Source organism: Lepidochelys kempii, chromosome 7 (genome assembly GCF_965140265.1).
Source record: "Lepidochelys kempii isolate rLepKem1 chromosome 7, rLepKem1.hap2, whole genome shotgun sequence".
Lineage (NCBI taxonomy): Eukaryota > Metazoa > Chordata > Testudines > Cheloniidae > Lepidochelys > Lepidochelys kempii.
Genome location: NC_133262.1, coordinates 115,425,485 through 115,450,536, shown reverse-complemented (window position 1 = coordinate 115,450,536; position 25,052 = coordinate 115,425,485). Strand labels below are relative to the sequence as shown.

Genomic DNA, 25,052 nt, shown 5'->3' with positions numbered 1-25,052 from the left:
AAAAATGAGGTTACCGTAGATGACCACAAACCCATATAAGTTGTGTTGAATATGACTATAACAAAAAGTAGTTAAAATGTCCTCTGCTTTCAGGTCATGATGGTTGTCATTTGATTAAATAAGAGTGCATTCCGTTTGATGTCTTGTCTTTATTATTCACGGGCACATCTGTGTATATGTCTTATCTTTGTATGAAGTGCTGCTGGCAACCAAGTATTCATACAGGTTCCTATTTGCACACCTGCAACACACATGTAGTTTGTGTCGTGTGCAGTTTTAATCATTCCTCTTAATTGTGGTACATTCACCAGATTGGGGGAAAACATCATTCAGGTACAAAAAGAAACTGCTTAGTGTTTGAAGGAATTTGATAATTTTGCTGTGGTTCCTAGCTTGGCAGGTGGTAATAATGCCTATGCCAGCACTGTCAAAATATGAAAATTAAAGTGACGATGGGTTTTAATGAAATCCATTTGACAAATATAATTAAGGTGTTTTAATATGAAGCCCTGTAATAAAGACTACCGGTGGACTCCCTGAGGTCCTGACTAATTGTGTAGATTGCTTTTAAGCTTTGAATAGTTTTATTGGATAATGAACTGTTAAGAAGTGTTAGATCTTTCTTAAGCAGAATTTGGTTTGAAAAAGAAGAGGAGAGACAGGCCTGAGGTGTGGCATTTTAAACATAATTAGAAGAAAGATTTAAGTTAACATCTTTGATCTTGCTGTCAGTTTTTGATTAGAGCTGTAAATGCTTTAATCAAGTGTAGTGTAGTCATTATATTTCTAACTGTTTTTAAACTGTGAAATTACTGAGACACTGACATCAGTTTAACACATTTTGAAAATTTGCAGCAAAGTTGTGTTTGTAAACTGGGTGTTTATATTAAAATGTCAGGCTGCAGTGATTTACCAATTTAATGATAATTGCATAATTATAATATTTTGTGGTGAACAAATAGTTTGGTAATTTTTTCTAAGATGAAGTGTAATGTGTTGTAGTTGATGAGAACACGCTACTTATTTTTTGTTTTAAAATCTTACCATTTTTTCAACTGAAAACATATTCCAAATTAGAATTTATTGTATTGGATATATGTAGACCATAAAATACATTTCATTCTGTCATTATGTCCTCTATATTTCACTAGAAAAATATGTATATCTGTAGATATATTTAGAAAATGGTGCTGAAGACTTAAATAGCCAAAATGGCAATAATAATCTCTGGGCATTTTACCATCTTCAGTGGATTTAATATATTTGTAACTAACTTGATTGTTCCCAGTTGGAGGCAGTGTGTTCCCCTGCTTTGAGTCTAGGAGTGGGAGTCAGCCATCCTGGGTTCTGTACCTGGTTCAGACATTGTCTCATTGTGGGCCTGATCATTTTGAGGTGCTGAGCATGAACGAAAATCAGTGTACTCCACGCCTTGCCAGGTCAGGTTGTGTTTCTCTAAGTAGCCACACAATGCAGCAAAACAAAATGTATCAACCTCAAAGGAATATAACTATTTTTATAAAGCATATATATGAGGAACAACCAGAACAATTATTGACGACACTGGATCACTAGAATTTACTGCCAGCCAGGCATGCAATCGTCATACCACTCCATCACTGTTAGAGCACAACCAACAAAATAACAACCTCCTTCCTCATTCTGACCCATTCTGAGTGTGCATGGGGAAAAGAGGACTTTTATTGCATGTCCTGGAAGTTGACAGATATGAATTCTGGTGGACCAGGAGAATGGGAGATGTGTTTTAGTCTACTTGAGCGTCCCTCACAGAGAATGGCCTGCTGGCAGTTCTTTCTCTTTTATTTAATGGCAGCTCCAGCTCAATTGCCTCTGCTGATTGTAACTGAAGAGGTGTGGGACAAAGAGAGAGGCTGTCTCTCAAATAACCCTTACCCAAAACGATTTTAGGGCTTCAAAAGGGAAAGCCAACACCTTGAATTGCCACCGGAAGCCTGCACGCAGCCAGTGCAGCTCAACAATCATGAGCGATACATCTGTAGACTGAAACTGCTGATTAATAAGCAGGCTGCTCCAATAAGCGGGACAAGCTGGAACTTCTAAATGGAGCCAAAGTGTAGCCCCAACTACAGCTCATCTAATCTTGAGATAACAAAGGTCTGGATAAGCATTGCCAGCTAGCATCAGAAGAAAGCAGTCACACTTGTCTTATTAGACACCTATTGAAAAAAGCACCATTTAAAACAGCTGCCACATGAGCATGTAGCAGCAATGTGGATCTGACAAGATCCCTAAGGGTATGACTACACAGCTCAGGTAGACATACAAACACTCACTCTGCTTGAGTTTAGCACATTACGAATACAATGTGGTTGTAGTACAGTACCTCCGATGGTGGCTCAGGCTAGCTGCTGGAGTATAGGCCCACCCAACCGCACCACAGCCAAACTACTATTTTTAAATCCATGAGCTGGAGCAAAGCTAATGGGTGTGTTTACACCAAAGCTGGGAATCACACTTCGCACTGCTGTGTAGACGTACTCTAAAATGCAAATCTTAGCAACAGCAGGTGCCAAAAATCAATTAGCAAAGGGCTGATAGAAGTCTAGCCGCACAGCTCTTAGACCCCATGTGAAGGCTTAAGATGTTGTTCCTAAAATTTGATTCTACTCTGAAAAGTGGCATTATGGAGGAGTCTATATTTGCATCTCAGAACAATATTTGCATCTCAGTTTTCCAGAACAAATGTTAACAGTAAAAGGAGATTCTATCCTCCCTTATGGCCACTCAGTAAAAGATTTAAGGATGGCAATTTTACAACAGAAAAGCTTCAAAAACAGACTCCAACGAGAAACTGCTGAGTTTGAATTAATATGCAAACTAGATACCATGAACTTGGGTTTGAATAGAGACTGGGAGTGGCTGGGTCATTACACATATTGAATCTATTTCCCTGTGTTAAGTATGGTCACACCTTCTTGTCAACTGTCTAAATGGGCCATCTTGGTTATCACTACAAAAGTTTTTTTTCTCCTGCTGATAATAGCTCGTCTTAATTATTTAGCCTCTTACAGTTTGTATGGCAACTTCCACCTTCTCCGTATGTGTGTGTGTGTATGTGTATATATATATCTTCTTACCATATGTTCCATTCGATGCATCCGATGAAGTGGGCTGTAGCCCACGAAAGCTTATGCTCTAATAAATTTGTTAGTCTCTAAGGTGCCACAAGTACTCCTGTCCACAGATATGTTACTCCTATTGAACTCACTAATAGTATTTGCTTATTTACAGACTAATTATTTTTCAACTAGTTGTACTACATCACTGATTTAATTATACATTTCTATTTATCTTTGATACCTTTGGCCCCTATTACCATAGTATCTGAGTGCCTCCCAATTTTTTAATGTGTATTTATCCTCACAACACCCCTGTGAGGTAGGGCAGAACTTTTATCTCCATTTCAGAGATGGGAAACTGAGGAAAGAGAGGCTTAGTGACTCACCCAAGGTCACACTGGAAATCTATGGAAGAGCAGAGAATAGAACCTACATCTCCACAGTCCTGTTGTAGCAGCCTAATTCCTGGACCATCTATCATCTGTAATCCTAATCCTTCCATTTGCAAATGGCGGCGTCACATTTCCAGACACAGGGCGCTGATGGATGGAAGGGACATCCTTCTGATTTCTGAGCAAAAGCCACTCTCATGGGTAAAATGGCATGTATTAGACAACACAGATTTTTTCCAGTTGTAAAATACATGCTGAATACACTAACATTATGTTGAAGTTTTAAAAAATTGCCACCTTCTTGAAGTTATAAAAAAATTGCCTCTTACATTTTCACATGGAGCTGAAGGTTCATGAATAATTTTGAAGTCATTTTGCCTCCACTTTTAAAAGATTTTTCTTTCTGGTAAAAATCTCTTTTACTCAGCAGTCTTAAAAAAAAAATACAAACAAAAAAAACACACACCTCAGTACTTTGAGACTCAAACTTTGCATGCAGTTTGTATATATGGCATTTTGTTTTCAAGAAAGAGTTTAGGGGGTATGGGGAAGTGGGGAATCTATTGAAAGGAATAGCTAATAAACATTTCCTTAGCCTTGCTAACATATGCCGTTGTGTTAGCGTTTTGCCATGTTGGTAATTTATACCTATTAAACCTTTGTTTTGTCTATTACTGATTCCCGGGCTTTTGTTTGCCCTTATTGTCAGTAACAAGCATTTCATTTTTATATGGGGGAAAATGGTCTCAGTTACTTCTACTGTACTCAAAAAGGAGAATGGGATTTGCAAATGATAAATGGGGAAGTTGACTAGCTAACTAATAAAGATTTGTCTTAATCAAGTATGATTTGTCAGAACAGGAGCGCACGGGGGTCAGGGCACATGCAATGAATAATACAGCATTCACAGGAGAAAAGGACCAGGCAAAAGGCCTCATAAATATGCTGTGATTACGCGCCGCTAATTCGTATTCAAAGAGTGAGTTCACTGAAGCTAGCTCCTAGGTTGCTGAGCTATTCACTTGCCTTGTGGTCTCTCCAATGTATAAGAAAAGTTTTTGTTTAATTTTCTTTTTTATCACATGTAGTTTTTAGCATGGCTTTATTTTTGCACAGAATAAATATCAACAGGTTTTGGTTTGAAACATAATTTACAATAATAATTTACAATGTGATTAATTAATAATCCTTTTGTTTTGTTTTGTTCAAAAGTCCAGCATCTTATTTTTCATTTAAATATGAATGTGGGTGCAGCAAGAAATATATTCTCCTTTCACATTCAATATGTATTGCTGAGGAGTGTAAGTCCAGTTAAAAAAGCTCTCTTTACCTATGGAAGTAGTAAAGATCAAACATGCAGAGAATGCTTGCTTGTGTTCCCAGCATTCCTGACTTTCTAATAAGGCTCTAGATTCAGATTACGCAGGATAAATCTTTAATATATCAGTATGAGTCTTTTAATATAACGGTATGAGGGTAAATCTGAATAAACCTAAATATCTTGATACTTGATTTTGGATTTGTTTTTTAAGAGCTCTTTTTGCTTCAAGGAGCCATTTATGGGTCTGAAATAACATAAGATATAGTCTTCGCTTGACTTTTCCTCTGTCCAGAAATAGAAACACTAGGAAAAGACCAGTTCTTATTATTTGAGCCTCATAAATGGTTCCTTTAATAATTAAAAAAGCACACAATGAATATCAATGCAGACAAAGTACCTGAAACTCAAATATTTGTGGGCCATGTTGTTTTCACTTAGCATTATTTGGATGTTGCGTATTTGGATATGCATTAAAAATCTCTCTCCCATGCCTTAACTTTAAAATGTGTCTTGTCTTTCTAAGATGCTTCTGCCCTTTTAATAGGGTAACTGACTTTGATTTCTGCTTGCCGGTGGGCCTACTGGGCCTAACCTATTTTGCATTAAATTTTATGTGCCTTGAGTTGTGTTTATTACATTGAAGATAACTGAGCTGCAGAGGTTGAGTCAGCCTTATGATTTTCAGAGCCTCAAGCTGCCAGATGCAGGAATTGGCATATGAGTTGCCTGGCCTCCAGTCACACCTGTTTTAAGTCTTTGCAGGCTGCAATACTCAGGGTCCAAAATAATTGCTTGCATTGCCTGTTACTTCATATAAAGTTGTTGAATAAAGGAACGTGGAGTTTGAATTTACCAGTTTGAATTCAACCCAGGTGAGACGTAGCCAGAATTCATTGTCATCTCATGGCTGCTTGCATGGGTGAAATTAGAGGATAGTCTAGAGGATAGGTGTCCTCGGCACAGACTAAATGTGATCAGAATTGTGACTATTTTGCCACCTTTGAGGCAGTCTGAGCGGAGAAATCAAGAATTGAATGAACTGCTCTTTCAGCCCAAGAGGTAGTGCAGTCTGGAAGGTACCTTAATAGAGCAGTATGCACTGCCTGAACTGTACCTGTTGTCTGGATAAAGAGAGGACGACAGAGTTTCTAACATGGTTAGGTCAGTCCCTTCCACTAAGAATAATAGAAAGGAAAAATAAGTGAGAAAAAAAATATTGTGACTTGATTCCAACTTCACTTAAGTTAGAGATTGTAAATGGGGTAGCAGGATATTTATTTGTCTTATTGCACTGAGCAAGGTACTTTTCTGAACAGTTGCTCCAAGAGGGGAGGAGAACATTTGAAAGGAAGATTTTGGAGCAGATGAATATTACTGAACTAGCATCTAGCCAGAACAACGGCTGGACTTCAGTATAGGTAAGCCCAGAGTCGAATCAAAGCCTGCCACCTCCTGTGAACGATGCCATGAGGATGTTAGCAAGCGAGCTAAGATAGATGTGTGATGGAAGTAGACAGAAAAAATTATCAGTTAGTGAGAAATGTGTACTTTTTATGTCAGTAGATTGATGTACGTTAGAATTTTAGAAAAGGTAAGAAATGTGTACTTTTTATGCCCGTAGATTGATGTATGTTAGAATTTTAGAAAAGGTAAGAAGCCCTAGAAAAAGAAGAGGCTACTAGAGGTGAAGTTACCAGGCCTGTGTCATGTCATCTCTCTTCCTCCTCCCTTCTCACCCGCCATTTTCTATTACTTCTCATTCAGATGTTTACCCACTCCCGAAAGAGTGAGCGGGAGGAGAGGAAGCGTTGGTTTTAAACTGCTACAGTTCACTCCTAAAGGTATTGATGTTGTCTGGCCTCTTTCTCATGTACCTTTTCTTCCATATTTCCATATTCTCCGTTGTAGAAAGCAGTAAGTCTGAATTTTTTGTTTCCCTGATCTCGAGATGAAAATACCATGTTTTTTGCTGTTGACCAATAAAGTGGATTTTATGAACTTTCATCTTAATTCATGGTACCGTTTTTATTTTAAAGAGGTTTGCATTTTTAAGGTGGATTGGGAATTGGGTTGGGACTTTTTTTTATTTTTGTTTTGCTTTCACAGCGAGACCAACCAGGCAGCTTCTTTTACCCTGTCTTGTAACTGAAATCATGAAAGCACAAAACATTGTGGTTGTCCTTTTCATACCTTAGCAAAGGTGATATTAAGTATCCTTTCTAAGATATACTCTAACCGGTGCCCTGTTGTATATAATAACAATTGGACTTCTGTTTTTTCCTGTATGTACCCATCAGCATCCCATTTCCTGCAGATACTTAGTCATTTGAATAGCATAACTTTCTCATTTCACTATGCTGCATTCTTTTAATGTTTTACAAATATTCTCTCTATTGACTTATAACCATTACCTGTAATCCTTGATTTATCAATAATAATCTGTTTGTCATCTAATGACCTAAAGATCAAAATGACTCTGTCTCTAATTGTTATCTCTTCTAATTAAATATATCTCATTAGAGATTATATATAAATATATATTAATGAAATATATATTTCACTAGAAGATATATAGATGTATATAAACTGCAAACTTGTACATTTATAAGGACTTCTACTTATGTAACCATACTTAAAGATGTCAGCACTTTTTTTTATTAACTTTCTGCTATCCGGTACCTTTTCACTCAACCCTGAACTCTTTTGCCTCCTACAGTATATTTTCCAAGTCTGTAAAATTGCTTGCTGTCACCTCTGAAACACTGCTCACATATAATATTTTGTAGCATGACTTTTTGCAGAAATTCTTATTGATGTTTTCGTATCCTGTAATTCCCTCCCTTTAATACTCCCAAAGTCCAAATTCTCCCAATTTTAACATGACCAAAATGTGACAACCATACCATAACAGGGTTGCTGCCACTTGAGCAGTCCCTTATGGCAAGAATTCCCTTTGCAGCAACCTCCCTCTGTTCTACCTCTTCAGGGCCCCTTGCAGGTCCCGCACAGCCTTTCTTATTAGTCCAACCACCCTCCATTTGAGTCTGGTTTAATGCCCAAAACCATTCCAAACAGTCCATTACTGCAATTCAGAGGTTCAACTTATCTCTGGCTCTTCTGGCATCCACATGGAGTTCTTCGCTGCTCTACCCAGGGTCACTTCTTATAGCTGTGTCCCCTAGAATTGAACTCTCTGGCTTCCTTCTCTTTTCAGTGTCTCCCCTTTTTCTGAGGGAGAATGCATTCTATATACTGCCCTGTTCCAGAGAAAACTTCTCCTGATCGGCTGAAAGAAGAAGGGAGCTCTGATCTTGTACCCTTTAAAGGAATGGTTCATGGGGTTTTGCCTCCATCCAACTGCTAATTCCCAGGGATTTCTTCCTCTTTTCTGCTACAGAGCCATTTCCTGAGCCTTTGTGGATTCCAAACCCCTGAAACAAATTCTTCTGGACCTTCTGCTCTTAAAGGACCAGTATTCCCCATTTTGCAGACCTTGAAAGAAAATGCCCCCAGACTCAAAGATCTTAACTGGGTTTCTGCCATTTCAGTAGCCCCTATAAATAATCCCTATTTCAGGTTTCAGAGTAGCAGCCGTGTTAGTCTGTATTCGCAAGAAGAAAAGGAGTACTTGTGGCACCTTAGCGACTAACAAATTTAGAAAGCTTATGCTCAGATAAATTTGTTAGTCTCTAAGGTGCCACAAGTACTCCTTTTCTTTATCCCTATTTCAGGATCTTTCACGGATTTGATACATGCTTCTTTTTAAGTCCTGATTCCAGAAATCATCTGTATTTAAGAAGGCCACTTAAGCATGTGCTTAGGTGCTTTCCTGAAATGGGGCCTTAGACTTCCCCACCCTACTATCTCTTCCCTCTTCCTCTCCACCATAGGTGGCAGCTTTTATACTTCTCTGCCCTAACCATCTGATCAGCTTTTTTAATTCTTTAACATTATCTTTACATCCCACTCTGTGGTCAGTCTGTCTCCCTCTCTCACCTCTGTATGTCTAGTAAGTCTGTGTATTTGTATGTAGAACACAAATGTAAAGTCTTTTTGAACAAGCCATCTAGCATTCTCCCCATAATTTGGTCACGCCTATCATCAGCCCTTTTACCACATCAAGACGTGTGCTGCGTTTTACTGATAAGTGCAGGAATATACCACACACAGGGGTGACATTTTGATATGAAAGATACTGTGTAAAACATACATTGTCTTTTATATTATAAATCTCCATTTTAGTAAGGTTGGAAATAGCTGATTTAAGAGGTTATTTCTATATAAGTTGCATCCTTGGAAAATACGTACAAGTCATATGTATGCACAGCTCTCTTTCTCATGCACACACCCACAAAACTGCAATAACTGATGTCCTATCCATCTTGTTTTGTTCTTTTTAATGCTGATGTAATATCATGCATCAGGCACATCACACAATTTTTCCTTGCTTGTTTTCTTTGGTTTCAAACCACTTAAGCATTTATTTACCTTACAGGCTAGACTGATTTTGAAAGAGCCTCTCTAATCACTCAAGTCAATAATACACATTTTTAAAGAATGACTAATGTATTTACCCAAGAGACCAGTATAGCTGTGAATGAGCCTTTCCAGTCTGTTGGATAAATAAATATGCATTTTATAAATTCCATGGAACGATTCTTGGTTTTTCTTTATGCATGAAAAAGAAAATAGACTCCAGCAGAAAAAAAAGTATTAAACCTGTGATGTAGATTCGCTGTTAAAGGGATGTTTTCAAATATCCGTGTATGTTTTTTCATTTTTATTTTTTTGCTTTTCATTCTCTCAATATCCTGTTAGACCCTTGTAAGTATAAATACTTTTCCTGCAGATTTTTCCTTTCTTTATTTGGTAACTGCTTCCCACCCCTATTTTTGAATGGGGTTTCCATGAACATGACTATTCATTTCACAACTTCAACCATATCCTATCACAGCATCTTTATTTATGCATCTGATCACGTGCAAAACTTTGGGAAGTGATATCATCTTCTTGCTTGCACAACCTGCCCATATAGAGCTAAACATCATTTGAGAAGGCCACACCAAAAAAGAGTGGTACTGTCAAATTGCTCATTGATGAAGAGATTGGTTTCCCCCACCTGATTTTAACAGCTTCAAGGCAAAATTAAATGTGTGGCCTGGGAAGCCTGATACTTGTTGTCCTTTTAAGCCTGATGCTCAATTATGACTTTGTCTTTGTGCGGGATTGTAGTTTTTTATTATTATTATTATTATTATTCATTATCTCATTCTTAAGCTATGCTGTGATGTTTGTTCTTGCCTTGTGTCAATTAGAACATGAATTATAGTGGTATAAATGGTTTTTACGCCTTTGCTTCGGGATGTTTTAGCTGTAATTTTTAGAACATAATTTTATGTCACTTTCAGAAACTCACTTGGCCTAGGTTAATTTTAACATTATGATGATTTATTTGCGCTACAGCAGCATCTACTGATTGCTTTTGGGTATCCGCATCCTGGCACTGCCCATGTACGTGTATGCACACCCCTCCCCCCCAAAAAATAGTTTAAGATCTAAAGAGCTTACAGTCTTGACATAAGGCTCCATGAATACAGCACATTTACAATATCTGACAACTCTTTGGTTCTAGTCTTGGTCCTAAATGCCTGCATGTGAACCACAACATACTTTATAAACCTGGCCACTTCGTGTAATTACACTTTGTGTAATTTGTGTAGCCTAGTAACTGATTCAACAAGATAAGTAGTCTGAAAGAATCTAAACTGCAATCCTGGATTAAATGAATACATTTGATTTTTAAGATTGGTGAAAGTTTGAACTGGCAGGAAAACATCAGGGACATGAGGAATATAATGTAATATGATAGTAAACATAAGGCAATAGTATCAAAGTGGTAAAATGTTCTATTTAAGAGCTTAACTCTGCCGCTTCCCTGCCCATGGAAGTCTTGGAGCAAAGTGAAGAGGTGCCTTATATCATTTACCTGTGTGCATTTCTCTACATTATTGATCTTGCATCTGCAAAAGTCTCACTGATTTTAGTGAACGTTCTGAGAGTGGAAGAGCTGTACTATAGGATGCTTAGATCAGGGGTTCAATTTATGATGCTCAAACTGATAGCCAGAATTCTAGCGTCACCTCCGTTAGGTCTCGTATTTCAACTTATGCTGTTATTTTTGCCCAAAAAGGGCAAAAGATCATCAAATGCAGTGCATATAGAGTAAAACAACTCCTGTAAAATTGATGATCCATCCAGTTATATATCTGTGGAGATTGTTGGAAAGGAAATGCAGCTCTCTCAGTTCTCGGACCCCTGTGCCAGTTTGAACTTCATGGCTGAAGGTTTAATCCCTAAGTATCATATCAACAATTCATTTTGTGATATTCTGGCTGACATGCTCTCCTTCCTTATTTATTGATGTCTTCAGTCATCAGCAATGAAAGGAAAATACACTATTTTGTCAAAGTGATGGTGGATTACCCTCAGTTACAGTTGATCCTGTTGTCATGTTGATGGTTAGAAAATTAAACTAAATCCTTATAAAAAGCTAAGAATGTGAACATACCACTGATAGGAAGAAAAAGATTTGAACAAATACAGTAACTTTCTTAAGTTGGCATATAAAAATATATAGCTGCATCCTTCAAAGATATTTTTGAGTTTTGTTTGTGAAATACCAGACCATTTTAGCCAATGTGCTTTTTATTTCTTCCTTTGAAAGAAAATCTTCTCCTGACTCTTCTTTTTACTTACACACACACACACACACCAAATTTTGAATAATAAATATTTCCAGCTGACACTAGTTTGCTGGAATTTGGCTGATTGTTTTACTTTACTTTTGAAATAAAATATATTTTTCTTAAAAAATACAGTGAATATATGTATCCTTTTATGTATTCCAAGACTTTAAATGCTTTAACAGTGATTGATAATAAGCACATTATAGTTTCATCCAGAGGGTTATGAGACATACATGCAGATGAGTCTTGAGTCACTTTTCCTACTCTACCATCTGTACAGCTGTGCTCCACCTTACAGCTTTTTAACTCAGTAACCACATATCTTACCACGTTTCACCTTTGGGAGGCATTGTATATACAGCTAAAAGTAAAGAGCTGCAAGCCAGCAGGGACAAGATAGCATAATGGGGATGTCAATTTGTGGTCAGATATCTGAGGAAATATTTATCTTACTTGTACTGTACTTGGCAACGGATCCAGCAATATAGACTGTAATGAATATTTTTGGTCTTTAGCTGACAGAATATATATCACTGTGCACTGAAATTATTATTAAGGGGGGAGAGAAGAATGTCCAGGATTTCTTTGCCTCATATTTAAAAAAAAAAAAAGTTTAAGGCAGCTTAAAGTTGGATCATGTCCTGAAAATTTAAAATTGTAAGTATTGCTATGTTAATATATAACTGATTTTTTTTTCTGATTCAGTCTCTTTCTACAATTGTAAGAATTAAATGTCAAGATCTTGCTTATTCATAATTCAGTAACATAGCAATAGCAATATGTTGCTTTTGTTATTTAGAGAAATATGCAGTATACTTCATTTGGGTACTCTTTTTTTGGCACTGGTAGGCTGAGCAGCCTAAAGGAATGTGCATAGAACTGGAAGTCAGAAACTTCTGTTTATGTCAGACTTGCTATGTGGCCTGAGGCAAATTGTATCCATTTCCCCTTCTGTAAAATGGTGATCATATAATTTACTTTCTTCCCTCAGGGGGATGTAGTGAGGATTAATTAATGTTTGTATAACACTCTGAAGATGGAAATCTCTTCTATATACGAGGTGGTATTATTTTCTTATACATGCATATCTGTAATAGCTATTTCAGGTTAACATATGAGATTAAAGTTCTTTCAAAAGGAAAGTCCTGTCCTTGTTCACAGCCTTCGTGTTATGTCTTGAAGCCTGAATTTTCCCCTAATTTTGCAATTATTTAATCCAGCATCGGCTATGGAAGCAACCAGCCAAACTGTAAACAAGAGATGATGCCAACCAATTGATTAATGTGACTGTTATCAGAAATACTAAGAGACCCAGCAGAACACATCTCCAAGCTTGCCAGAAATGCTAGGCCACCAGTGGACCGAAGAAGAACACCAGTTGTGTGAGGAGGAAGGGTTAACACTAAAATAACAGAATTTCATTTTAGTAGCAGGTGGAGTTAGGAGTGCAGGGAGAAAGGCCTTCCACTAATGTCTGTTGTTTCAGAATCTCCATAACTGTGCTGGTATCTCTTAGTAAAAATTTCCTGATATTTCCCAGCAAGGGAAGCAGAAGGGGAGAGACAAAGGTTAAGAACATGTGAGAAGTATGAACTCCCACCCTGCAGAACAAGTATGAAATTCTTTTTGCCAATGTTGTGTAGACCAAAGGTTAACATGAATCCCTATAGCCTAAACTATCTCATTAGATTGTCAATATGACAACTTCTAGTTTGATTGTTACTTCTTCATGTGTATGATATTTAAGACATTTAAAGCTTGTTAGTGATTTTGTCGTTGAATTTAGGTGGAGTGATTAGGCTCTCTTATGTTACAGTGCTGTTTTTCTTTAAATATATTTATTAGAATTTAACCTGGCATGTTGGGGGCTTACAGAGAAAAGCTGTATTTTTCAGGATTTATATTTTGATTTTTTTTAATGCAGAGCAGATTGGACAGGAAATGTTGGAAAACCTGAGCCAAGACAGAGAGAAGATCCAGCGTTCTCGGGAAAGGGTAAGTTTGACTATAAAGAATTGCTGGTCTCGGGTTTTGTGTGCTTTGGGCAAGTTCACTTTGCAAGCAGAAATAATCCAGTACATTGATTAAAGTCTTAAATAAGTCAATTATTATATCATGATATGTAATCACCACCCATCAATACTTATTAAAAAGTAAAAGCCTAATAGGGGCTTGATCCTGCAAACTCTGAGTAATACAAGTTGTCCCATTAAAGTCAATGGGTCTGCATTTGCAAGGAAGAAATTGGCCCAATCCTGCAATCAGACCTGATCAGTGTGTGTCTTGGAATTTTTTCAAGGCCAATTTTTTCTGTTTCTTCCTGTTCCTGCCTGGAGCAAGGTTAAGAAGGAATGAAATTTTCCTAGAAAGCTGACTGGTGAGCCTCCAGTCATACGCCATCCAAAGACCTGTTGTCAGAAATGGAAGACCTCAAATTCCTAGTACTCAGTCCCATTATACGCCTCTTAGTTACTGTTTTCAGGTCTCCATTAGATCCATATAAGAGCATATGTCTGTGGCATGAAGTCCACTTGAAGGTTGTGATCTTAGCTCACATCTCTATGTATCCCATTTTCTAAATTGTTGTTAAAAGACCAAAGATGGAGACCATTGTCCCTCAGTGGCCAATACCTTTGCACTGCACATACAGAGGCATCATGTTACAGAGTAGGGAGATAAACTATTTCTGTAGAACTCAGGTATGACTGCACCAGACTGGAATGTTGCATTCAGTTCTTAGCCCCTCATTATTGAGAAAATATTGACTAATTGGTTGAATTTACTAAGAGTAAAGTTTAAATGAGTTAGATGTATGGATAGAGATATATAGCTTGGCTAAACATTAAAGATATTATAATAGTTTCCCTCTGTTTGAAAAATGCAAACTCCTTAGATGGCAAGGAATGCATTAATTTAAGACTGATATGGGACATAACTAAAAATATTTGGAATGATCTAAGAAATTAAAGATGTAGGTTTCAGAGTAACAGCCGTGTTAGTCTGTATTCGCAAAAAGAAAAGGAGTACTTTTAAGAGACTAACCAATTTATTTGAGATGTAGGTTGCATATCAGGAAGCATATCCCACAAAGAGATTTACTAGACTCCCAAGGAAATGGTGGAAACCACATTGCAGGAGTCACTTAATTTACCAAGAGTGAACAGGGTTCTGAAGAAAAATGGGTTTCAGGGATTAATACAAAATTATCAGTAAAACTGACAAGATTTTCTAATTCCCACCGTACCACTCAATTCCATCAGTCCCAACACCTTGTTTATTTCCTTCTCCCTGCTTTCTCTTATTATTTAAAATAAACAATTTTTAAAAACTTTTGCACTTGTATAAATTTTCATTTCCTGATTTCAAAGCACCTTCCAAAGGAAAGTACTGTATACCAATTTTGCCAAAGGTCACACAGGAAGTCTGTCAAACCTTAACCACAGGATCATCCTTCCCAATTTCACAGAAAAAGTTAACATAGGTTTTTTTTTCCCAGTGTATCCCAAATCTGTAACAGATTATTCAATATATGACCAAGACCTATTATTTGAATGTCCATTTTTATCTTCACTTGCCAGCCATGCTTGAGGTTTTAGGTTTGTACATCAACAGCTAATGACATTGCAATCGGCTAAAACAGAATTCTCTGGCTTGACATAGCTGGGTTTTTTTGTCATCGGTTGTTGCACTCATCGCTGAGCTCATGTATTAGCAGGAAAATGGAGGAAGAGCTATCTTGGAAATATTTTGTTTTAGAATAAGTGTATTTATGATTTGAAAATCTGTATGTTGGGTTTTTTGCCAGAGCAGAATAGAAGAGGTTGTGTTTTTATTGCTCCCTTAGGCTGTTTGCCTATTTGGTCTAACTTTTCTTCTGCTTGTTTTTACCTTAGGAATACCAGGTCCTGACTTTTGCTTGAGAACTTTGTCAAACCTGGATAGTGGCAATCTAAGAATCGCTACCCTGCGCAGTAATTTTACCTTTCAGGTTTGACAAACTCCTCCAGCAAAAAGAGAGAAGTTAGGAACTCATATTTAAAGGTAAAAAGCCGAAAACTTCTTTTTATCACAAAAGAAAGGAAGGAAAACAACATATTACCTTCCCCCTCTGACCCACTGTGTTTGAGCCTATCATTACACGTAATAAAAGAGCAACAGGAAGGCGTTTGCTTACAGTTCACCTCTGGCATAGATAAAAACTTGGTTTTGTAATGAGCTTTTAAAAAATTGCAGCAGGTATGTTTTTCTGTTGCATGTGTCATACTGGTTTAATCTGGTTTTCCAGAAGTTGAATCAGCTAGACTTTACCTTATGCATCATAAAGCACCCATGACATGGCCTTCCCAGAACAAAGCACACAACCTATCACCTCATGGTTCTTGGTTACAAAGCATTGGGACAAACTTCAGGCTTTTCATCCAAACTGGGGGATGGGAGTGTCAATTATTCCTATCCTTCTACTTTGTTCTTCTTTAGTAGCATTTAATTAAATAATATAACCACAAAATAATTCTGTAAAATATTATAAAAGACATTCATCACTAAAGGCCCTATCTGGCAGACATTTACTACTAAGTGTGGTGAATGCAACTACTCACAGTGGTTAGCATTAAACATGATAGTAAATATTTGCAAGATCAGAAAATGGAAGCTGTTCTTAATGCACTTTATGTACTAGGTATTCAGGTACTAGGTACTGTTGTATGTAACTTATGATGGCGAAAATTCTTCATTATCTGGAGATTCCCGCTTACAGTTGCCCTTTTACTTTTTATGGATTTATAACGCAGAATATGTTCGGTCTCCCAAATCGAAGTCTCTGATTGCAGTAAGGCATTGATTGCCCTACCTGCTGAATCATCAGGCAACCCATTAAATCTGAATTTATAATGAAGTAGTAAATGTTGGATGAAGTGAGGTAAAATTTAGAAAATAAATATATACCTGTCTCCTTCATGAACTCTCCAGACAAATCCCCTCTCTTGTGGTTAACTCTCACTCTGCCACATGAGCCGTGGAGGCATTCCAAGCAGCCTATGGGAGGTGCAAGCTTCTGATATAAAGACTTAAGTCATCTAGAAGTGAGGGTATAAAGATTCCCCACCAACAGTCCCTCAGTTCTATTTTTGCACCTGCTTAAGCAGGTTGTAGAACAGTCCTCTGTCATCAACTTGGGAAAAAAAAAACAACCCTAACATTTTCTGGTTTTCCTTTCACCTTCCCTTTAGATTTCAGTTTCACTGTGTGTCTGTGCATGTGTGTATCTATAGTGTTTTTATTCTCATTCCCCTTCAGAGAAAATGGTTGTAGTTTACAATGCATTTCAAAGAAGGGCTTGCTAGAGTTGTTAGGTTTTGCTGAGCTTTATTCCTGACTTTGCTGTGAGTGCAGAAAAGCTAAATTAGGAGACAGGACTCGATGACTGAGGAGGTTTCTTCACATCTGATGTCCGATACTGAAATTTAAGATATGTGCTTTTTACAATGGTAAAATAACCAGGATTAACCAGCAAATTTGTCTGTCTGTGAAGAAGACAGTAGAGCTGTGTAAATAGCTGAGTTTTTGATTCACTGGCAGTTCCAAAAATTGAAGAAAAAAAAAAAACTAGTTTCGGGTCATCCTGAAACCTACATTTTTTGGCATTTTCGGTGAATAGAAAATTGCGAAAAGCAAAAACCGTTTTGGGTCCTACTTGATGTTTTGTTCAACCCATCACCAATGATGTTTTGTTCAACCCAAAACGAAAGGTTTGTTTTGATTTTAGGCATTTTTAACCACTTTCTTAAAAAACCAAAGGAAACCTGGTGCTAGATTCCCAAGGGGACCTAGGCACTGTTCACAAAACCAAGGAGGAGAAGGCCCCCAAGGTAGTGCCCCACTTCTTATATCCAGTAGACCAATGCTTGGGACACTTAGCTGCAATGTGGAAGAACTAGCTCTGAATCCCCTCTCTGAGCACAGACTGGTAAAAATACTTAAATATTTATTAGGTCAGAGAGATAGTGAGAATCACTCTATAGCCTCCCTTTTCTTGAACTGAAAACTGCTTTTAAATCCAGCATTTGCCTAAAATGCCGTGTTTACTAGAGCTCTGTAACAAGAAAGTTAATTAAGTTCATTTGGATATGTAGTGTTGCTGAGCACTGTTAAACCACTACCTTTTTTTGACCAAAGGGGTGGGCAAAGTTGTTATAATATAATTATAATTAAATATATTTAATCTCATATACACCTATATATAGTAGTTTGCACAATCTGTAAATTGTTTTGGGATCTGTTTCAATTAAAGTTGCTATAAACTGTAAGATTAGTTCCTACTTTCATATTTAAAATAGGTAAAACTTTGCTGTAGAAGCACTATGGAAATATTTTAAGGATATATTTTCCACTGTATCAATCATATGACATTGTTCTGTGATATTGTTTTTGCTTCAGATTGCTTTGTCTGGAGCATCTATGAAAACAACTGAAGGAACAGTATGTGAAAAAAACAAGAATAGCTAACCCTTTGGGTATCTCCTCATCCCTTGGTACCCTCATTTAACTCCCAGTAACATTCATAGGACACACACACACACAGAGACACAATGGAAAATATAGATGCTAATCTGTAATGCCTTTTATTCCTCAGATCTTTATTCATAGAGCCTTTCCTTTTTGTTACATCCACTGTTGAATCTTTCACAGATTCCATCTTTATGTAAGGAAAAAAAATCTACACTTAAATTTCAGAGCTTTACTAGAATTGAATGCGAGCTAAAATTGAGGAAGATTAAACCAATGTACAATAGAACTCTGCTGTTTGTACTTAATGGAGGGCATGTGGGTTTTTTAATATAACCCTCTTTTCCGCAGCTTAGAGAAACAGATGCAAACTTGGGAAAGAGCTCCAGGATCCTAACCGGAATGTTGCGAAGGTAAGGACAAGGTAGGGATACCTCTGTCTCTATCGGCTTTATTATTTTTAATTATATCTCAGCATTTGGCTAACTTGCATGGTTTTTTCCTCACAATCCAGTAGAATCTCTTGAAACTAAATATTGATGTTGGCACAAGCATTCACTGAGGAAAAATCAGATGAGAGGGACGTTTTTACCATAGGAGTTTTGCGCAAACTATGAAAAAAATTTAGGTTGGCTGTAAAATAGTTTTCCATTGTGTAACACCGACAGACCCTGGTTGTTGGCAGGCGGGATTGAACCTGGGACCGCTGAAGCTTAGCATTTAAGCTTCTACTGCATGAGCTAAAAGCTAGACGGCCCTTAGCCAACGCTGTAGCAGACTCATCAATCTGTAGCTGGGCTAGGTGTCACCAGAGGGGGACAGAGCGCCAAACAGGCATAAGTACAATTGCATCAGAGGTGTGGCCCCTTTCCTGAACCATTTGTCGGTTTTCATCCTATTCTAAAAATAGGCTGTTTAATGGAGATACAGCACCCATTATTTCTGGATATGCAGTCAGGTGTTTTAACCTGTTAGTTTAAATTTGATTTTTTTATATTTATAATACAACTTATACTCAGAGCATAATTTAAAATAATTAATTCTAATTTGAACATACTAGAGAGAGACACTTTTAAAAACATTGTGTTTTGAGCATGCTTCTCTTGTGTGGTGTAATATTATGGAAATGTAGCCCTGGGATTTAAAGTGAAGTGTGAAGAAAAAAAATGGCAACATCCTAAAAATCTATCTGGGATTTTAGGGAGGATGAGAAAGATATTCAGTGATTTCCAACCACCTTGAATTTAAATCAATACCTTTACCAGAAAGCTTGTTTTAGCCATTGGAATCCCTGGACATAGAGTTATCTATTCAGCAAAGCTGTACACTTGTAGCATTGTGCTGTCTGTATTTCTTGACTTATAGTTGGCTCCATAAAGAATAGTCACCCGAATTATAGGTGGCATTGGACATGCTAGGACTGATACTTTTAAGAAATAGGTTATTTATAAAATATTCTGCAAAAAATTGGTATGAGTTGGCCCTTCCTAAGTTGCTCTTCACAACATGCAAGCCTTTTGTAGTGTGTATTTGTTTAAGCCAATTTGCTTTAAAAAAAATTAAAATCCTAAATTTTAGCGAAGTCAGCGATTTATCGCGAGCCTCGGAAAATATTGGCAAAGGGAATTTATAAGTTGTTCTTCAGTGCAAGCTTTATCTCTTCATAAGTCTCCTTCAGAAAATAGCTTTCTTAGTTCCTTCTATACCCAGCTGACAAAGGTTAAGATAACTGCACTTCGTGCCTCCATTTCACAGACTTCTCATATTTCCAACTCTGAACCATAACATACAAAATTCTGTGATTAAGACTAATATGTAAATGACACAACCTAAATTCAAAATCCATGGAGAAACAAAGTGGCAATTGAAAGAGATGCTTCAGTGCTTGTAGACAATATTAAAAAAAAAAAAACCCATAGCCTCCCCAGGAAGGGCCCTGCGACATGAGCTGTAACGAATATTCTGCATATGTCTCCATTTTGTCAAATCTCATTAAAGGGGCTTCTTGCTTTATGTCAATTGAGCTGTCCAAAAATCATTCATCATTTTTAGTGTAAAAAAAAATCATGCAGTTATTTAAATAATATCATATTAATGTTAAAGTTCAGCTGTCATTTAATAGTATGGCTTAATCAGACATAACATTTAGGAAAAATAGTTTTTTCAGGCTTTACTTGGCTTTCAGGTTGGCAGATTCAAATAAGGATTTATGGGTTTCTAAACCAATGTATTTTTTCCATGTTTATGCTTGATGTACCTCAGCCTGGTTTTTTACAGGACTCTGTAGTCTATTATTTTCAATAAAATAAAGTATCTGCTCACATTGTGTTTGAATACATTTGCAAGTAATTTAAAGATGCTGGAACAAAAACATATGCTGTAACCTTTGACTTTGTTTTGTGTTTGGGAATCACAGTTTAGAGTCCTAGTTTATAAGTGTTCCATAAACCAAATGAAAAATATGACCTTTGTGAAATATACTCGAGGCTCTGTTTTCTGACAAATGGATTATGTAGTCAAACACTAAAAAGACATGTTTTTCGTATGTCAGAAGGGCAGTGGATTTTCTCTTTCTTTGTTTAAAAGAAAAAAAAAGCCTAACTGAATCACCCATCTGGTTAAAAGGTTAAGGTTTAGGCCAAGCAAATCGGGTATATCTGTGCAATTCATACAGATGAGCATAAAGATTTGCCATTGTGGAGGCAATTGATACAGTGGGAGACGCTCTTAAAATTTCCTCAGGACGTTATTAGCAAACAGGTAGTATCCAGGAGTGATATAATGTTTTATGACTATACTGACAAAACTGTCTAGCAGTATCCCAGCCTCGGCAGCTTCTAAATGTTGTTTAGGCATTGAGGAGCAATCGCAAGAGATAGAAACAGGAAGTCAGCAAAGAACAACGTCAGGTGCAGGTGTAGGAAAATAATTGCCATAGCTTGGCAGTTGGGTCCTAATACTGCTTACTCCACTAAGTACCACACAGACATTCGTTGAATTTCTGGAACCAATAAAGAGCAGTGATGGATGGCCATATTTCACAATTATCATATAGAAAAGATCTTGTTAAGTTGAACACTGTAGTTGCTGCTATCGTGTATGAATCCGCTGTTACTCTTTGAAGTTGTATGCCTGCCTTAGTGGTTACAAATGTGATGTATTGAGTGTAACTGTTCATAGCTGGGAAAGGCCAACCATTCTCTTTTGTGAGCATGGTCAAATATAGTAAGGAATTACATATTTAGGGAGACTTATGAACCTGAATGCAGAATATGCTCCAGACTGATGGTAAATACTTTTCAGCTATATAGAAACCTTTCATTAAAGGCGAGTAAACATTATCCCTATTTTACAGCGGAGGACTGAAATGGACATAGGTTAAGTGACTTTTCATAGCTCACACAGTGAATCAAGTGGCAGAATAGGAATCGAAAACCTTATCCCAGTTTGCTGCTCTAACCACTACAGGAAATGGCTGCCTCATATGAATCAGAATTCATTACCTACTGCTAATTTGGCACGAATACCTGCATGTGGGAAGAGAGATCTAGGATAAACATTTAAAAACTGTCTCTTCATTTAAACTAGAATGTAATCCATTTTCATTTCCAAATATACAGGTATTTTCAATATCCTGAAAAGAACATAGACTGAGACTGCATCTAAAATGGCATATTGTATTCAGGACAGTTCATTATTAGGAAGATATCAGCAAACTGATAGGAATTTGCAAAGATCAATCAAAATGACTATGGGACTATTTAATTATTCATTTTGGTTGTCACTTATCCATAGCTCTCGGCACCACCCAAAATTTAATACAATGATAAATCTAAAATGTTCAATACATAACATTAGGCCAGCAAAATTCCAGTTATAGTTTCCAACTAACAGATTCTTACATAAGATAATGCAACTTTTCCAAATCATATAACAAGGCCCCATCTGAATCATCCATCCTTCCGCCTCCACCCCTTCCATGATCTTAGCAGGTCATAGTTTGTTGGACAGATTGAGGGGAAGGTATAAATCCCACCACACATTCTGAGAGCCCTTCATTTTCATAAACATAATTTCCCTGCCTTTCTTTTGTCCATGATCAAGCTCAATAGCCATGAAAAGCTTTAACAAAGATTTAGGATAACCTCTTGGGAGAGTCTCCAAGCCCACACACAGCCTAATGGGAAACAAACGTAATCAAACATTAACCAAATAAATATTCCAGGTGTGAATGTCTCAACAGCAGATACTCTTGGCACCAACTCTTCCTCTAAGTTCATTTATTTCAGGAGATGTAGAATCCAAGAACTTTTTTGACATCATCATTATTAAGAAAAGTATCTAGTACCCTCCAAAATGACACATTGTTTTCCCTTGCAGAACATCATGATTTCTGACCCTATGACTCTACCTTCTAATAATTCAGAGTTTCATCTTCTGAGTTGTTATATGAGATGCGCTGGAAAACTCATGAACGTATCTGCCCACATAAACGAACCTTTTTTAAAATATAATTTTAAACAGGATACAGTCATTAGCTCCAGCTGATGGAAATGAGTCAAGAAGTATACAAGTCTCAGGTGATAAATTATCAGAATTTCCAACATCTGTATGAATTGCCACCACTAGTAAAACCATGAATAAGAAGTATTCCATCCCAGTAGTAAAGGTGGTTGCATTTCTTCTTTAAGATTGTTCCCAGCAATATCTGGCTATAACTGCCCAGATCTCCAATAGCCAAACTTTTGTCTACCCTTGGAACTCCAAAGTTTTTTAGTCTTATTTTTCAACGTTTCAAAATTTCATTATATTTAATAAGTGCCCTGGAAACCCCCTTGAGAATCTGCACCTCAGTTTGTGAATAAAATGTGCTGTTTATACAAATTGCTTTTGTTCCTGGCAGTTTTCAGATATTTCAATTGTTGCAAAGAGGCCTAGTCTTTATTTATGAGATGAATCCAGCTTTAAGGAAGTTGCCTCCCCCGTCTGACATGTGTGCCCCCTCTACAGAATGATTGGGCTGAATGACTAGAGATAGGGTGACCAGATGTCCTGATTTTATAGGGACAGTCCCGGTTTTGGGGTCTTTTTGTTGTATAGGCTCTTATTCCCCCCCCGACCTAGTGTCCCGATTTTTCACACTTGCTGTCTGGTCACCCTAACTGGGGAGCAATGGATCCACCAGGCTCTTTTGCTTACTCTTTTGCTCTTTGAGACTCGAAAAATTAATTATGGTCTTCCTTGGCTGCCTAGCCCACATCACCACTCTCACAAATAGCAAGAGAGACCATTCAAATAGAAACAACTGTGTAAGTAGTTCCTCGTTTACCCACCTTTCCTTGTTTCCATCCCAAAAGTCTTTCACAATCAAACTTTCTTTAGAGCAAGAGCCTTTCTCACTGTCAGTGTAACGCCTGTGTGATTTGATTCTGCAGTAATTCTGATGGAAGCTTTTATGATCTCAAATGCACTGTGATAGTTTAATGTAATATTACGTCTGTCTTTATAACCCTCATTTTTATGCTTTTGGAGAAGTTTTCCTTTCCAGCAGAAATTTTGCATGCTTTGCAGTGGCAATTTTGTTTTTGAAGTTTGAGTAGAATCTGTTTCATCAGTTTTCTAGTGCAGAAAAAAAAAATCCCACTTCAAGGTGCTGTTCTACTCTGAAAAATGATTTGAAATGGTACATTCTTGTGCAAAAGTCTGCTTCCAGTCATGTATCTAGACTCACCTCTGTTTACTCCAGTGATTTATGCTTTGATTCAGCACAGCACTTAAGCACATGCTTAACTGTACGCATCTGAGCATTCCCCTTAACTTGAAGTGAAAGTGGGAGCTAGGGAAAGAGTTTTAACACTTGGTCCTTTCCTTGGGCAGCTATGCACTGCCCCATACTCATGGCTTGCTGCAAAGTGACAACCTAGCCTATAGTGTTTATATTAAATGTATGTCATAAAATACACAGGATGTGTAACATGGGCTTTTAATGTTACTGTGAGAACATTACTTTTTTTTTCATTTCCTGAATTTCAACATTTGTAATTTAAATGTTACACTAATGTAAATGTTTGTATTGTAATATTAAATTACTCCTTTGTGATCATGAAATATGCCGTCTTATACAAATAAAACTGAAAAACTATGTGGCACAACTTATCACAAGATAGTCCTTGAATAATGAACATATTATTGCCCCATGTTATGCCAGAACAAATCTGAGAACTAATTGCTACTGGTCATTCTAGTCATTTTTCCCCATTTTAACAGGCAGTCTTATTCCTTTGTTGAAGTGATAGGGAAACATCTGGAAATCTTAAATGTAATGTCAGCATAATTCCTAAGGGTAAACATACTTCATTATTACGAATTCCAACCAGAAAACATGTAAACTTTTGAGACTTGTCAAATAAAGGGGTAAAGTTATCCTAAGGATAGAGACGTGTATCAGCAGTACTAAAAAGAAAGAATTTTAAAAAATCAGTGTACTTTTCACTGGGTTTCGTGTTCTTATTTCAGATATGAAATGTTCTCTTATATATTTTTCAAGATGCATTTCTTGTAATTAATGAGCAGTTAACAGCCAGTTTTCAGGTCTTGCCACACTTCCTACAGACAGTATTCTGCATGTGTGGAAATGATGAAAAGCTCTTTGAAAATCATATTCTGCTTTTACTTAGCACAATAAACACTTCCTCTGAGCCCATCTTGGAAGTCAGGGTGCTTTTCTTGCATGGTGCTGTGCAAATTTCATGCCCTTTGATAGCAGTAGGCACTGAAGATTGTCTGTAGTATGCAGGAAATGCTCAGCACCCCTCAGAATCAGGCCATATATGACAATTTCAGCAGTGCAAGCCATGCCCTGAGGGTCAGTGTGTGCCAGAGTGTCCTTTGCAAAACCCCAATTTTTAGAGGTTAGTAATGCAGGGATAAAAATTTAATCTGAGGTTGAAATGAGGCAAACAAGATCTTAAAGAGAAAGGTAATTGAT

At 37.1% G+C, this 25,052-nt stretch overlaps 1 protein-coding gene across 8 annotated transcripts in view; it reads left to right on the top strand.

Moving 5' to 3' along the window:
* VTI1A (vesicle transport through interaction with t-SNAREs 1A) overlaps positions 1-25,052 on the top strand; it is a 352,051-nt gene that overhangs the window by 195,327 nt on the left and 131,672 nt on the right. For 6 of the 8 annotated variants that reach the window (XM_073354362.1, XM_073354360.1, XM_073354361.1 and 3 more), the window contains 2 exons: positions 13,485-13,555; positions 18,416-18,477. In XM_073354362.1, coding sequence (XP_073210463.1) covers positions 13,485-13,555; positions 18,416-18,477 — 133 coding nt within the window. Of the gene's footprint in view, positions 1-13,484; positions 13,556-18,415; positions 18,489-25,052 lie in introns of all 8 variants that reach the window. The other 2 variants (XM_073354365.1, XM_073354364.1) reach the window with 1 other exon arrangement.